The sequence below is a fragment of the Durio zibethinus genome, chromosome 12, assembly GCF_047325235.1.
Source record: "Durio zibethinus cultivar Kanyao isolate XHJ-2024 chromosome 12, ASM4732523v1, whole genome shotgun sequence".
NCBI lineage: Eukaryota > Viridiplantae > Streptophyta > Magnoliopsida > Malvales > Malvaceae > Durio > Durio zibethinus.
The window spans coordinates 7727650-7744358 of record NC_143173.1 but is presented as its reverse complement, the minus strand read 5'-3'; the positions used below and the strand labels follow the sequence as shown (position 1 = coordinate 7744358).

Sequence of the window (16709 nt, the reverse complement as noted above, 5' to 3'; positions counted from 1 at the left end):
TTTTTTTAAAAAAAAGAACGAGGTAGTTTTATGGTGTTTTGTTTTAATCAATTTTAAAGTATATATAAAAGTATATATTTTATTATTATTATTATTTTATATATATTTAAAAAATTAATATTTTAAATTTAATAAAAGTGTCCATATGACATCCTTTATAAATTTTTATTTTGTTATTCGTCTTTCTTTTTTTTTAATGTTTTTACCTTTTTTATTCATAAAAATTAAATAATTTTGATAAAAAAATAAAGTCGATCAAAATAACCACGTCATCTTCATTTGTTTTTTTTATTACCTGTAATATTTTTCAAATTAAGCTAATTTTACAATAAAAATCAATTATTAGACATGACAAAATAAAAAAAAAATTGACCTATGATTTAGTACTACAATACATGTTTAACTCTTAATTTTTTATTAACATAAAATTTTTAAATTTAAAAATTAATAAAATAATATATTTTTTAAAAATAAAAAATTTTAAAAATATATACGGTGAAGTTTCACCAAAATGTATAAAAAATTAATTATAAATATACGTGTTATGTGTGTCGAAGCCAGCAAGAAAAAGTAGAAATTTGCATAATAAACGTACATCAACGGATGAATTACTATTAAAAATACAAAAAATAGGATCTAGATTAACCTTTGCCTACTTTATCGATATGAAAGCGAGATACATGCCTAAGCACAGCTCACCTGAATTTAACCAAATAAGAATAGCTAGCCTGCAATCTTAATATTTTCATTGGAAGCAATAAGAATGCAATTATTTCAAGTAAATGCAAAAGAATGGAACAGCAATGTGCATCTCTGTAAACTGATTGGAGAATGACATGATCAATGTCCCTCAACTCAATAATATGATGAACCAGTTGATAATACAGCCTCAGGCAGCGATTAGCCTAGGCATCCAAAAAATATCAAACATGCAAAGCAAAACTCATCAAAATCTTTAGTCAGAATCCCGCTCTACATCTCTCACTCTATCATCTACTACAAATCTAAACCTGAAATGTACAGCAGCGCTTGGGTAATGATCGGGAATAGCCCCAGGAAACCGAACACTGAAATGCCCCATCAGAACCGGCAAACCAACTTGTCTCATTCAACCATCTTCATTTCAAATCTCGAACTCTTTGCAGGAATGATGAGGCAGCAGTAATCACTGTGAGTTTAATGTCATTATATTCCAATGTGAAAATAATCCAGTACTGGAGGAGAAAGTGGTGGGATTGCTGAATCATAAGAAAATTTGTTGGTAATTTCCAAGATCCTTCTAGCAGTTGCCTGAGATTCTTTGACACCAATCTTTCTGGAAGAAATTCTTCCAGGTTTATCTACTCTAGAAGAGTTGCTACTCTCAACTGACGACAAGAACTTGTCCTTTGAGAGAGTCGTCTCTGCTGATTGTACTACAGAACTGAAAACACCAGATTCCCTAAGTCCTTGGATTATAGCCTGTGAACAGAGGACAAAGTAAATGATTTCAGGAACCTGACACTTTAACCACACATGCTTCATCCAAAATATGATCCATAGCAAAGATCAGCAGAAAACCACAAGTTAGGCTTGAGATAAACCTGCACAGTAGTTTTACTCACCATGGGAGTATAAATCTGAGTTAAGATGCCCTTCCTCAACAGTTTCAAGTTCAATGCTTTATCAGTCCACACCACATGTTCACGGTACCTAAATCAAAAGAACAACATTGTTTGAGGAAGACAAATATAAACTCTGGAGCCACACAACCATAAAACAAATTGATTGGTGAGAAACATTTTTGTTGACTTGGAAAAGTAAGGAGTAGATCATCATAAACAATTCTTAGACAGTCTAACAATTTGCAAAGTGATAATTGACTATAGTAAGCCCAATAAGTGTAGGCATTTGACACATGTAAAGACAAACTCATGTATTAAAGAATCCTACAAGAAATCACTAGGGTAGAAACTAAGAGTTACCTCTTTTTAGTCTAAACATATCATTAAGGGTATGTTTGGTGTACAAGATTATGATAAAATATGAAAAGATGATATTATAAAAAACATTAGATTAAATAATTTCAACCAATCTCATGTTTGATGTGTGAAAGGATTAGGATAGGATATTTTTATTTATTGGTCAAAATTATCTTTCCTCAAAGTTTATTCAATTTAAATTATTGATGTAATTTTTAAGAATATAATAGGACATGTAAATTCAATCCCATAGATTAAAAATAATCCTCTCTACTTTGGAAGGATTGAATAATTCTATGCTAAGAGGATGATAATCCTCTTTGTAATCCTATCTATTTCTTTAGATGCAAATCAAACATAATATAGGATGATTATCATCCTATCCTATCTATCATCCTATGCACCAAATATGACCTAGAAATCTTAGATTAAATGAGTATTTCAACGAATCAGTATTCCAAGACCCATTCCTTCCATCTGGAAGTTGCATTAAGAATAGCTCCTCATAAAGCAACTTGTAAAGTTAAAAACTAGAAACCCTCTCTCATAACATGCAACATCAGAAGCTCTATTTGGTTTATGTTTGAAATGAAAAACATGAAAATGGCGGACATTTAATATGATAATATAAGCATTACCAGTGAAGCATTTCCTCCTCTGTTGCAGTTGAAGCAATTATGAATGCCTGTATAAAATAAAACATAAAAGAACTGTAAGCAGATTAATCCCAAATATTAGCAGCATCATTTAAAGTCCATCACCTATTTGCCACATAGAGTACCCCAGAAAGCAGTTCCCCCCACCCCTCTCCCTTCATCAAAATAATACAGGCATCAGTAAACATGTAATCATCATAGAGAACTCCCCAACTCTCACCCTCCCTAATAAGTACAAAAATTACAAGTATAGTCAAATGTAATACAAAAATGGAACTTTCTATAACACACCCATATGTCAAAATTAACTTAAATACCACTTGATGACTACCTTGCAGTGGCCAACTCACCAAACTTGATTATAATGCAAATAAAAGGTCAGAAACCATGCATTATGTCTATAACTTATACCCATAAAATGGTCAAGCTGACATCAAGGAAAGCCCACCCATTAATTATAAAGATGCCTCCACTTTAAATTTTAATGTTCCTTTCTTTGACATGTGCTTTATATAAGTACATTAATATCTAAGCTTACTAGAGAAATACAATCAGGTTCAACATACATGCAGGTCAGTAAATACAAGAAAAAGCCTGACATAAACTAGCAATACGCCTGCTCAACTAGCCTTGAAAATATTTTAAGCAACGCTCAAGTCTGCACCCAAGGACAGGTAAGCCACAATCCAATTTCGCTAAGCCCATAAAGCTGTTTATCTTAGAGAACACATTATTATCTAAAAAAATTCAGGAAAATGACAAACTCATATCTAAAATTAGATTAAAATAAACTCAAAAGGGTAGGAAACCTCCCAAGTAAGTGCAAGGGCAAGAGAAACTACAATGCAAGTTAAAAACAGATAAAAGGAATATGATGGTTCATCAATTGGAACTCACAGCTCTATCAAATTCTAACATGAAACATCTCTTAACATCTTCCTTTGTAGGCTTGCAGCCACATCGATCACGCCTTGAAGTGAGATCAGAAAATTTCGGGTATGTATAATGCAGAACAGCAGCCTCATCCAATTTGATCTCACTATGAAATATTACACAAAATCAAGGTAGTCATATACCAATGAATAAGAAATGAAAGTTGTGCTCTTCAACCATGAATTAAATGTTTTTTAAAAAACAGGTTACAAAAAGGAACATAACAGACAACTCCTCATTAAAGTAGAAACCATCTAGGTTAAACAGCTATTAACAACTTATCATACAAAAGCACGTATATATCACCTGAGTGAAATAAGGTGCCATAAAAAAAAAGAAAAGAAAGCACTCACGTAAGTGAAATAAGGCACTAATTTTTAAATGATAATTAATAGTATATATAAAACAAAGAAAACTCTCTGCATTGCATTTAATAAGCTTGAAATTTATGATTTTGTCAATAAAACATAAAGAATTTGCTTTATTTATTGTTTAACGTGTTCCAAAGATGAAAATATATCATAGTAATTAACTAAAAGTCATCATCAAAGAAGGCGCAATACTTTTTCACTTCAATCTTCAACAAAATATTGTGCATGGACTATATTATGATTAGTACCCAAAGTTTAATTTTTGTAAAGAGAGCTAATATTATCTTCTTTTGGCAATTAAAAGAATGGCTGAAAAAAGAAACTAAAAACCAAAGAAACCAAACTGACACTTAAGTTAAGTGTGCCTTTTTATGCTTTTGTCCTTAAAAAAATGTGCCTAGGCACAAATAGTTAACACTTGATCACAGGTGCCTTGCCTGAAGCAGTCCAAGGTGCTTTACTAGGTTTGCACTGTGCCGTAGCGCCTAGCCAAGCAGCTTGATAACATTGGCACAGAAAAAAAAGTGAAGACTTCCTAATGCTAGATATACATAAAAATACATTTAACTACATCAATTTATTCACACAAAATCAATAGAATAGGAGAAATACCATACTTTGGTGTCTTCATGTAGTTATGCCATCTATGTGCACCATTAGGACGAAGATGATCTTGAATACGAGCAGCTGATTTCCCATTTCCATAGGTCAGAAAGTAGTTTGGATTACCACGAGTTGCCTCTTTATAGTTGCCAAAATACACATCCTTGGGAAGATGATCATAGTTCTTCTTGAACATTGAGACCTATGCCAAGATAGAAGATGTAATCATAAACAATGAATGCATACATTATCACACCCTGACAAAAATTGGGTCTCTCCAGGCATGAGAGACAGGAAACCTAATAATCTTCCAATCAAACTAATATTAGTCATGTTTTTATAAACCTAGCTAAAGTAAAGCATGAGAAACAAATAGAGGAGATTATACCTCAGTGAAAGGTTCCTTGACATCATCCTGCTCGACACTACTTTCCTGAAAATTTAATATGCTTTAATCATTTTCAGCGTTGACAACAATGATAGAACAAAATAAAGACTGCAATAACAACTTCACCAACTAAACCTCTTTATCATCAAAATAAATACAATTAACTTTATCTAAATTTATAGACGCAGCTCTACTCACATAATTTGGGAAAACAACCATATCAACATTTCCAGGCACATCTGACAGCAATTGTCTCAAAGAGTACTCACGAGCACCCGCAGGATGTACAAGCTCATCGGTGTCAAGATGAATAATCCAATCCATGCCTGCATCCTGTAAATGAATGAATAAAAGAAAAGTAAGGCTAAGGGTTATACCTTACCATCAACATGCATTTACACTATACATAACATATATTATGCCAGAGATGAAAATGTAATAACATACCCTTGCCATGACAATAGACATTTCCATGTTAAGGGATTGCTTCACAAACAACTCGTAGTTACATGGTTTGTAGAAGAAGCTTGCCAACCAAGTCTCATTCCAAATCCGACTACAAGCACCAAAACGAAATTGGAGAAGGAAATAGAAGAATATCAAGTCAGACTCTATGGACATAAAACAGGTAACTTTTACTCCAGTTTACACCTTGGGACATAGCACTGTTTATTCAGAGCTCATGTCTCTCAACAACATGTGTAATTTATTCAGATTTTATGGGCTTAGCAGAATGGTATTTTGGTCCAAAACTTTGGAGACTTTGATTTCATTGCTACCAAACCATCAGTATTCCAGGACTGAAAGTAGGTTTCTTCTTAACCTTCAAAATTCTCTCTCTCTCTCTCTCTCTCTCCACCTGGCCTTCTCTCTAGCATTGAGTTCTCCAACAACCATTTAAGTATCGTATAGAAAAGAAGAAAGTTCAAAAAATGCCTTCTAGAACAAGACCACAAGAAAACAAATACTTTTGGTTATCAGCTATTCAACCAAATCATGTACCAACCTTTTAGCTTGTTGTTCCTCTAATTCTTTTGTTCTGTATATCACTTTCACACCCTGCAAAAGATGCATTTGTAGAGAGCAACAGAAGCAAAGTGGAATAAACACTAGAACATAATAACAAGGTACCAAAAATGAAAAGGAGAAACAAAGGATTTGTACTCACTGGAATCGATTCTAAGACTTTAGATACATTAGGAGAGGCAGCCTTCCCCTCAACAAAAAGGAAAAAGGTTGAAACTCCAATAACCTTGTGATAAAAGATCCATGGTAATGTCTGCTCTAATCCTGCAGAAGTACTTGAAATAATACATATCTGGCATGCAGCAAAACCACCAAAAGAACGTAAGAAATTGCATCCACCATACATCAAAACATATACAAGGGTGATAATAATGGTCAACATACAGTAAAAATATTTCTTTAAAAAATTGGAGCAGAGAAAGAGAAAGAGAATTGACATATGAAAAGGCGATAATTAGAGTTGAAGCAATCAGTAAGAGTGAAAAGGAAGAATCTGGCAGGATCTTTCTCTTTTCTGATGAACAAACATATGAAACAGTTGAATATTGAATCATTTGATATGTCAATTCTGAGAAAAAAAATCATTTGATACTGACTGAGAAAAAACATCTGGAGAAATAAAACTGTCTTTAAAATACAAACATACCCCTGTATTTTGAAAAACCATACACTTATCAATTTTCTTAAGCTTACATCCTGAAAAGCGTAGACAATTTTCAGAATACAGTGATGAAAGCCTTCTGTTTTGATGGAACTTCGGTGGGAAGTTTAAACATATCCTTGCATCTTTAAAAATATTTATGTTGCTATGTTTCAAATGATGTTCATGTACAACATGGCATAAAAAATTTGTTATTGTAAACAGATTTGATATCCACCCAAACCTTTTGTAATATACAACAATACCTAAACATGCATATTAACAACTTTCAATTTCAAAGTTCATGCAAAAATAACATTTTTGTAGTAAAAGCCAAAGGGACTATCATCTTCAATGTGCAAACAGAAACTTTCTCACTAGAATCTTCAATAAGCTACATAGCACAAGAAAATATTTCCAAAAGGTACACCTAGGGATGCAGGATCAAAGAAACTACTTGATCAATTAAACTAATTTCTATTTTATTTTACTAATTTGTTAAATTTTATGAACTTATTGGAATTTGTATATACATTTACTACATTTTAGATCATTTAGGTTATCATATTAATTAGTGTTATGCTCATGTATCAGGGCCATCAAGGTTTATACTTGCTATTTGTGTTTACTATTTACATTTGGGTTTACGGATGTATCCTTCAATTACTTTACCGTCTTTCAAGTTTCTGGTAACCTTTGATTATGGTGAATTATTTATTTTTTTAATTATTGATATATAAGTTTCTGAAATTGATCTTTCCTTCTCAGTTCTTCTATTTCTTCCCATTTCCCTAGGAATTTTTTCTCTCTGATCTGAATGTTCTCCCTGTTTCCCCTCCCTCCTCTAAATCATCTGGACAACATGTCCACGACTATGAAGCTATTTAGCAGTTGAAACTCATCCACATCTGATTTCATCCATGCCTATTTTTAGTTTAATGGTTTATTATTCTAGAAAAAGTATATATTTAGTTTAGAAAATTGCGTAGTCTATTTCCAGGCTAAATTAGGACCTAAATTTCACAATGATTCAGATTCATTAAGTGCATTAAGTCTCTTCATTTTACAGTCATTCCTAATCAAAACCATCCAATTCAATTTCTTCTGGGGGAAAAAAGGAAACTACGATCAATGCTTTTTGTTTTTTTCAATAATAGAACTGAGAAAAGCAAAAGCATCATAGAATAAGAATATAGATTTCCATCAACTCTAAAAAGGGAGAATCACCATCAAGATTCGAAAATCCAACCAACCTTAGGCCTAAGATCGGACTCGAAATCGAACTTCCAATCCTTAAAATAAGGAAAAGCCGGGAACCGGCTCTGACCCAAAAGATCGACGCAGTCCGAAGCAGACCGCCGATCCGAGCGAGAGTTTGAACCGGGGTTGTCCATGCCAGGGAACTGGAAAGGGTCAGGAGACCAACGAGTGACGGGGTCGGTGAGACCGCCACGCCATTGGAGGATAAAAGCAAAGAAGGCGAGGGTTAATGGGAGGAGAGTCAAGAGCAAGAGAAGACGAGAAGTAAAGGCCTGCTGAGAAGAAGGAAGGGAAGCAGAGGAAGAAGAAGAAGAAGAGAAGGAGGAAGTGGGTCTTGAAGAAGAGTAGAGACCCGCCATGAGAATGAGAGAGTGGTGATGAGATGCAGAGATTGAAGCATATATGGAAATGAAAATGCATATGAATATATAGGTTGGAGAGAGTGAAACGGCTACAAGAATTGAAACTGAAGAGAAGTTTGCAAAGAAAATGACACTACGGTAGGGAGAGCCGTTTTATCCTTTGGCGTTGTAATTGCCATCTCCACCTTCCGCTTCTTTTGTTTTTTTGTTTTTGGTTTTTTTTTTGTACGCCAGATTTTTTATCTTGTTTTATTTTTAAATTTAATTTTAATAAAAAGTTTTATGAGATTATATATGTCCAAGTAAAAGTTACTTTGATAGTAAATTAAATCTCCAATTATATAACCTAACTTGAACGAAGAGTTGAACAAATAAATTTAGAACCAATAAATTTAAATTAATTAATTTAAAATTAAATCAAATTCATACATTTTATAATAAATTTCGCAATAAACAGTCTGGAGGACTTATTACATACTAGTTACCACCAAAACAAGACTTCAGCGAAAGAATTTGAAAATTTAAATAGCTAGTAAATAAATTACCAACTTAAGAAGATATTTTTGGGGCCATGTTTAGTATGCAAAACTGAAACAACATTGTTATTTTGTTACTTTCCTTCAATTATCTTCTTTCTTTGTAAAGCAAATTCATTTCTCTTTTTTTTTTTTTTTTTTTTTTCTTTCTAATTAGTTTTCCGTATATATGATGACAGCGACTTAAATCAACGATTAACCAATTTATCACTGGCGCATTGCTGTATTGTTAAATTTTATTGAGTAGATGTAAAAGATTATTGGTGTAGTTTTTTTTTTTTTAAATAATTATACTATTAGGGATGTGATTAAACCTATTTAAAGATTAGGTTATTCATCCTCATTTAAAGATTTGATCAAAATTTAAGAGAATTTGAATAAAAAATTAAAATACATTAAATGAATTTAAATATAATTTTTAGATTCATTTAAATTTTAGATCGAATCTTAAAAAAAAAATTAAAACCTAGATCTAGTCTAGCTCAAACAAAATATATAGTTAAAATATTATAATTATATAAATATATATGTGAATTTTTATTTTAATAATTTATTTTTTAAAAAAATAATTATTTTATTTAAAAAATTTTATTATACAAATTAAGCTTAACGAGTTGGTTTTAAATTTATTTTTTTCAATTTGGATTGGACCTTAGAAAAATTTGAGACTTAAAATATAAAGTCAGACTAAATTTAGATAAGCATATAAATTATTAATATCAAACATAAATTCGATTCGAATCTGATTTGACCTACGAATATCTCTAAATGTAATCACTTAATTTTTTCTTAGTGAAATTATGGAAAAGAGAAAAAAAATTCAGTGCATGTAGACAAAGAAAAGAATTGATCTTAAGCATAACTAAAAATTATATTTTAAAATGAAAATAATGAATGTGTTAACATTGTAGAACTATTCATATTAGTGTATGGGAAATTCAAAATTTAGATACAGATTTAAAAAAGAAAACGAAAATTTGAAAGAATGAGGGTTTCAGTTCAGTTTTGTAACAAAAAAAGAAAGCAAGTATTTATAGCTAAATTAAATGCTCAAAATAATTAATAAAGAAAAAAAAATTAAGAACTTATTAAAAAAAGAATTTCTTAAAGACAGCAGTCAGTCCACTAGAATGCGGATGATTTCTTATTAAGTTTTTAAACTCTCCAAGTAAAATTAAAAAATTAACAATAAGTTTTTCATTAAAGATGTATGCCACATCATGCAATGTGAATATCAACGTGACCTAAATTTCAATAAAAAAAAAAATCGACCGGGCTCTTTGTTTTTTTTTTTAGCAGATGAACATGTTAGGAAAATGGGGTCCAGTCCCATGTAAGTGGTTTTGGACCAAGTAAAGGCCATGGGCCTTGATCTTTTATTTTACACAGAGCCCTAGCTACTTAATAAAAAAGAGGTGGGGTTGTTTAAAGTGTGTGTGTCGAAAACCAAGCAGAGAAAGAAGAAAAGCCAGGAAAAGCAGAGAGAGAAAAAGGAGAAAGGAGAGTTGGTTGAACGGAAGTCGATCCGTGGTCCGATTGAGTTGGAACCTTGTCAGGAGGTTTATGATTCAGAGTTTGACATTCTGAACGGTGAAGATCGGGTTTGAAGCTCTCTAGGAACAAATCCAGGGTGTATTTGTTGAGTCACTTATTTGGTGAGATTTCTCCAATTGTTTCTCTAGTTGTTGATTAGCTCTAGTTTTAGCTAGAGAAGAACTTTGTATAACTATTATTTGATAGTGAAGATTTTTCTGATGGCCCGTGGTTTTTTCCCTCTACACTGGAGGATTTTCCACGTAAATCTTGGTGTGCTTTATTTTTCTGCGCATTTGATTATTGATTGTTGTTTATTGCTTCTGTATTGTTGTGATTATTGCTTCAGGCGCAACAAGTGGTATCAGAGCGAGGGTTATTTTGAGACATCGATACAGAAGCAACCCAGGATAGAAGTAAATTCTGTTTGAGATCATGGAGGGTGATACAGGTTCCATGATAAAATTGACAGCATCGAATTATTCAATTTGGAAGCCTATGATGGAGGATCATCTATACTGTAAAGAGTTGTATGAGCCAGTATTGGGTGATTCGGCTAAACCAGTAGATATGAAAGATGAAAGCTGGAAGAAGCTAGGTAGAAAGACGCTGGCTACAATCAGAAAATGGGTTGATATCAGCGTGTTCCATCATGTAGCGCAGGAGTCAGATGCTCACATTGTTTGGGAAAAATTGGCAGCATTGTATGAGAGAAAAACAGGTATGAATAAAGTTATGCTTGTTAAAAAGATTGCAACTTTACAGTACAGGGATGGACGATCTGTTACAGAGCACTTGAGTGATTTTCAAGATATATTTAATCGGATGACTACTATGGAACTTAAGATGGATGATGAAATGAAGGCATTATTTCTTTTGGGTTCATTGCCAGACAGCTGGAATACTCTAGTTGTGACTGTTCTTAATTCAGCTCCTGATTATAAGGTGACATTGGAGATGGTAAAGGACAGTATGCTTAATGAAGAAGCGAGGCGAAAAGATGTAGACCCTGGGAATCAAGCTTTGGTCACAGAGAACAGGGGTAGAAACATCGACAGAGGTCAGGACTCAAAAGGCCGTGGTAAGTCTAAACATAGATCCAAGTCTAGAGGTAAAGTGAAGTGTTTCCATTGTGGTAAGGCGGGTCATATAAAACGAAACTGTAGAATCTTAAAGCAAGAGCGAAAAGATGAGAAAGGCAAGAGTTCAGATGATGGCAATGTTGCAGCAGTGAATTCAGATAGTGATTCAGTTACTTTGATTTGTACACATGGTGATTGTAATCATGTTAGTGATCTCGGCATTGAGTGGATAGTTGACACAGGAGCGGCATATCATTGTGTTCCTAAGAGAGAGTTGTTTACAACTTACAAAGCAGGAGACTTTGGTTGTACCAAGATGGGAAACAAGAGTGTGTCACAGATTGTTGGGATTGGTGATATTGTTGTACAAACTAGTACAGGCTGCATGTTGACTTTGAGAGATGTCAGACACATTCCAGATATGAGAATGAACTTGCTTGCTATTAATGTCCTTGATAAGGAGGGATATGAAAGCCGACAAAAGAATGGACAGTGGAAGCTTCTCAAAGGATCTATGGTAGTTGCAAGGGGAAAATTATGCTGCACAATGTATAAGACATGGATGCAATTGAACGGTAACCAGGTAAATACCGTTGAAAATGATGTTTCAGCAAACTTGTGGCACAGGAGGCTGGCACACATGAGTGAAAAAGGGTTACAGGTTTTGGCAAGGCACTCTCTCATTCCCTTGACCAAAGGTATGTCTCTCGATTCATGTGATTATTGTTTGTTTGGTAAGCATCATAGAGTTTCTTTTCGTAAAAGTTCTCAGAGAAAAGAAAATAGATTGGAATTAATTTATTCTGACGTATGTGGTCCCATTGAGGTTGAGTCATTAGGTGGTAGCAGATATTTTGTTACTTTTATTGATGATGCTTCACGTAAGATTTGGGTGTATATGTTGAAATATAAAAGTCAGGTACTGCAGTATTTTCAAAAATTTCATGCCATGGTTGAAAGGATGACAGGGTTACCCTTGAAGTGTATTCGAACTGATAATGGTGGGGAATACACATCTAAAAGCTTTGAAGAGTATTGCTCAAAGCATGGGATCAGGCATGAGAGGACAGAACCTGGAACACCGCAGCATAATGGTATAGCTGAAAGAATGAATCGCACCATTGTGGAAAAAGTCAGATGTATGTTGAGGATGGCAAAATTACCAAAGCCATTCTGGGGTGAAGCAGTCAACACAGCTTGTTATTTACTTAACAGGTCACCATCAGTTCCTTTGGGCTTTGACATTCCAGAAAGAGTGTGGACAGGAAAAGATGCTTCATACTCTCACTTGAAAATTTTTGGGTGTAAAGCATTCATGCATGTGCCGAAAGAGCAGAGATCAAAGCTTGACAGTAAAGCTACACAGTGTGTGTTTGTAGGATATGGTGATGAGGAATTTGGCTACAGGGTATGGGATCCAGTAAAGAGAAAGACAGTCAGAAGCAGAGATGTGATCTTTCATGAAAAAGAAACCATAGCAGATCTTGAAAAAAATGAGAAGACTACACGAGTTACTGTTGAGTGTGATGTTTCAACACCGACAGGGATTTCACAGGAAAGAGCCACAGATGGTGAAAATGAGCCAGAAACAGAACTTGGGGATATGGATGAGCCAGCTACAGTTGGTGATGAACCAGATGCTATTAGTTTTGAGCAGGGGGAGCAATCCTCTCTACCTGAGAGTGTTGAGCAGGGGGAGCTACCTTCAGCATCAAGTGATGTAGAGTCTCAGCCCAGAAGATCTACTAGAGAGCGCAGGCCATCTACCAGGTATTCAAGTTCAGATTTTATTTTAGTTACCAGTGAAGGGGAGCCAGAAAGCTTTCAAGATGTGCAGGCTACTCCGGATAGAGAGCACTGGTTAAAAGCAATGAAAGAAGAGATGGAGTCATTACGAAAGAATGGTACTTATGATCTTGTTAAACTTCCAACAGGGAAGAGGCCATTAAAGAATAAATGGGTGTTCAAGTTGAAAAAGGATGGTGACAAACTAGTGAGGTACAAAGCTCGATTGGTAGTAAAAGGTTTTTCTCAGAAATCAGGCATCGATTTTGATGAGATTTTTGCTCCAGTTGTAAAAATGAGTTCTATTCGAGTGGTACTGGGATTGGCAGCTAGTTTGAATCTTGAGCTTGAGCAACTTGATGTTAAAACTGCATTTTTGCATGGTGATTTGCAGGAGGACATTTATATGAATCAGCCTGAGGGTTTTGAAGTGAAAGGGAAAGAGCACTTAGTTTGCAAATTGAAGAAAAGCTTGTATGGCTTGAAACAAGCTCCGCGACAGTGGTACAAGAAGTTTGATTCTTTTATGATGAGTCATAGCTATAAAAAAACAGCAGCAGATTCTTGTGTGTATATTAAACAATTCCCTAATGGTAACTTCATTATCCTATTATTATATGTTGATGATATGTTGATTGTAGGACAAGATGCTAGTATGGTTTGCAGGTTGAAAGAACAATTGTCTAAGTCCTTTGATATGAAGGATTTAGGTCCAGCAAAGCAGATTCTTGGTATGGACATTATCCGAGATAGGAGAGCTGGAAAGCTGTGGTTGTCACAGGAAAAGTATGTTGAACGAGTGCTTGGTAGATTCAACATGCAACATGCTAAATCAGTTAGCAGTTCACTTGCCAACCATTTTCACCTAAGTAAGAAATCTTGTCCAGTGTCTAAGGAAGAGCAACTAGCTATGTCTAGTATTCCTTATTCTTCTGCAGTCGGTTCTTTAATGTATCTTATGGTTTGTACAAGGCCTGACATTGCTCATGCAGTTGGTGTAGTGAGCAGATTTCTTTCTAATCCAGGGAAGGTTCACTGGGAAGCAGTGAAATGGATTTTTAGATATTTGAGGGGTACCTCAAAAATGTGCTTGACTTATGGAGTTTCACAACCAGTTCTAGAAGGGTTTACTGATGCTGACATGGCAGGCGATCTTGATGGTAGGAAATCTACTTCAGGGTATTTGTTTACTTTTGCAGGAGGAGCTGTATCTTGGCAGTCTAAGTTGCAGAAGTGTGTTGCTTTGTCAACTACAGAGGCTGAGTATATTGCAGCAACTGAAGCATGTAAAGAAATGCTTTGGATGAAACGTTTTCTTCTTGAATTAGGGTTGAATCAGAAAGAGTATGTGGTATTTTGTGATAGCCAGAGTGCTTTAGATTTGAGTAAGAATACCATGTACCATGCTAGAACAAAGCACATTGATGTTAGATATCATTGGTTACGTTCAGTGATTGAAGAACAGCAGATGCTATTGAAGAAAGTCCATACTGATAAAAATGTGGCAGATATGTTGACTAAGATACTTCCCAGGGAAAAGCTTGAGCTTTGTAGTAACTTGGCCGGAATGAGTTCCCTGGCCAAGGTAAGTTCCAAATGAAATTGCTATGGTGATGAATCTCCTTCTAATGGGACTGGAGGGGGAGATTGTTAGGAAAATGGGGTCCAGTCCCATGTAAGTGGTTTTGGACCAAGTAAAGGCCATGGGCCTTGATCTTTTATTTTACACAGAGCCCTAGCTACTTAATAAAAAAGAGGTGGGGTTGTTTAAAGTGTGTGTGTCGAAAACCAAGCAGAGAAAGAAGAAAAGCCAGGAAAAGTAGAGAGAGAAAAAGGAGAAGGGAGAGTTGGTTGAACGGAAGTCGATCCGTGGTCCGATTGAGTTGGAACCTTGTCAGGAGGTTTATGATTCAGAGTTTGACATTCTGAACGGTGAAGATCGGGTTTGAAGCTCTCTAGGAACAAATCCAGAGTGTATTTGTTGAGTCACTTATTTGGTGAGATTTCTCCAATTGTTTCTCTAGTTGTTGATTAGCTCTAGTTTTAGCTAGAGAAGAACTTTGTATAACTATTATTTGATAGTGAAGATTTTTCTGGTGGCCCGTGGTTTTTTCCCTCTACACTGGAGGATTTTCCACGTAAATCTTGGTGTGCTTTATTTTTCTGCGCATTTGATTATTGATTGTTGTTTATTGCTTCTGTATTGTTGTGATTATTGCTTCAGGCGCAACAGAACATTCGGCAAATTTTATTGTATTTAAAAATAATTGACAAAATAAATGAATTTAAAATATTTTAAAAAGATCAGATAAAAATTGAGTTTTAAAAGTTTTTGATAAAAATAAAAAACGCAAAAATCAAAGATATGTAGTGCAATTTACTCGTATTAATAGATTACAAGGAACTTTATCTTATATAATTTTTTAATTAATTATTTTTTTGTTTTAACTAATAAAAAAGAAACATAAGCATAGGCATACTTCACGTATCCAACTTAAGATTGACACGTCCATTAAAAATGAACCATACTCATTATCTGTAAAAAGAAATGTAATGTTGATTTTTATGTTAAAAAAAAATAATATTCTCTCTGTCCATTTTTTATATTCATCTTCTTTTTTTTTCGGTATTCTAAAATTATATTTTTTTGAATAATTAAAATTCCTATTTTTTATATTTAAAATTATTTTTTATAATTTATTATTTTTTGATATTAAAAATTATGAAATTTTAATTTTATAAAAAATTTAATTTTAATATTAAATACATTAAAGTCATTTTTTTTTTAAACTCTATGACAATTAATACCAATCAAACAAATTTGGATGAAGAGAGTAACAAATAAAAGAAAACCATCAGGTGAAAAAAACAGGTTATCCAAAAATATGAGATATATAAAATTTTTAACAAAATATAAATACATGAAATTGGGATAATACTTGGATGTAATTCATTTAATATAGATATATATGTATATATATAGATAAATAGATCCAAGAGTGTGGATAAATGCAGAAGAAATTGAATTGAAATAATTTGTGAAAACAAAGAAACCTAACTGGAAACATCAAATATTGGCTTCCCTGCTCATAAAACCAAAGTGGATCAATCTTTTTTTAAGTGGTATATACCATCACCATTATCTGAATGAATAGGAACCACCCCGAATCTGATCTTTGTTATCCCACTTACTGAAATGCTTATCATTTTCATTTCCTTGAATTTAAAGACAAATATAGTCTAATTGGTTCAAACCTTATCTTCTCTGATTAGTGTACCGTGCTCTTCTTTTGAAAATCAATCTTTCAATCATTTGCCAAACAAACCACTTGTCTCCAACCATGTTGAGGATAGCCCCATTAAATGAACCACCATTATGTCAAACACTAATTATACCAAAAAAAAAAGAAAAAACTATAAATTAATAAATGGAACCCTCTTTTTTTAATATATATATATATATATATATATATATGTATGAAATCAACGTTAAGAAGAAGATGAAATCGATAAACAAGTCGGACCAACAACTAATTACTAAACCAATATATAATTGGATGAATCCCACTCTTC

At 33.6% G+C, this 16709-nt stretch overlaps 1 protein-coding gene across 1 annotated transcript; it reads right to left on the bottom strand.

The window, feature by feature from the left end:
* Positions 1–793: 793 nt before the first annotated feature.
* On the bottom strand, positions 794–8350 carry LOC111297157 (glycosyltransferase-like protein). Its single transcript, XM_022891785.2, has 11 exons — positions 7832–8350; positions 6081–6230; positions 5919–5971; positions 5360–5468; positions 5111–5245; positions 4913–4957; positions 4539–4726; positions 3515–3656; positions 2600–2646; positions 1605–1692; positions 794–1461 (listed from the first exon to the last, which is right to left on the bottom strand). The coding sequence occupies exons 1-11, from the start codon at positions 8195–8197 to the stop codon at positions 1186–1188; spliced, it is 1599 nt and encodes a 532-aa protein (XP_022747520.1). The 5' UTR covers positions 8198–8350; the 3' UTR covers positions 794–1185.
* Between the last annotated feature and the right edge of the window lie 8359 nt (positions 8351–16709).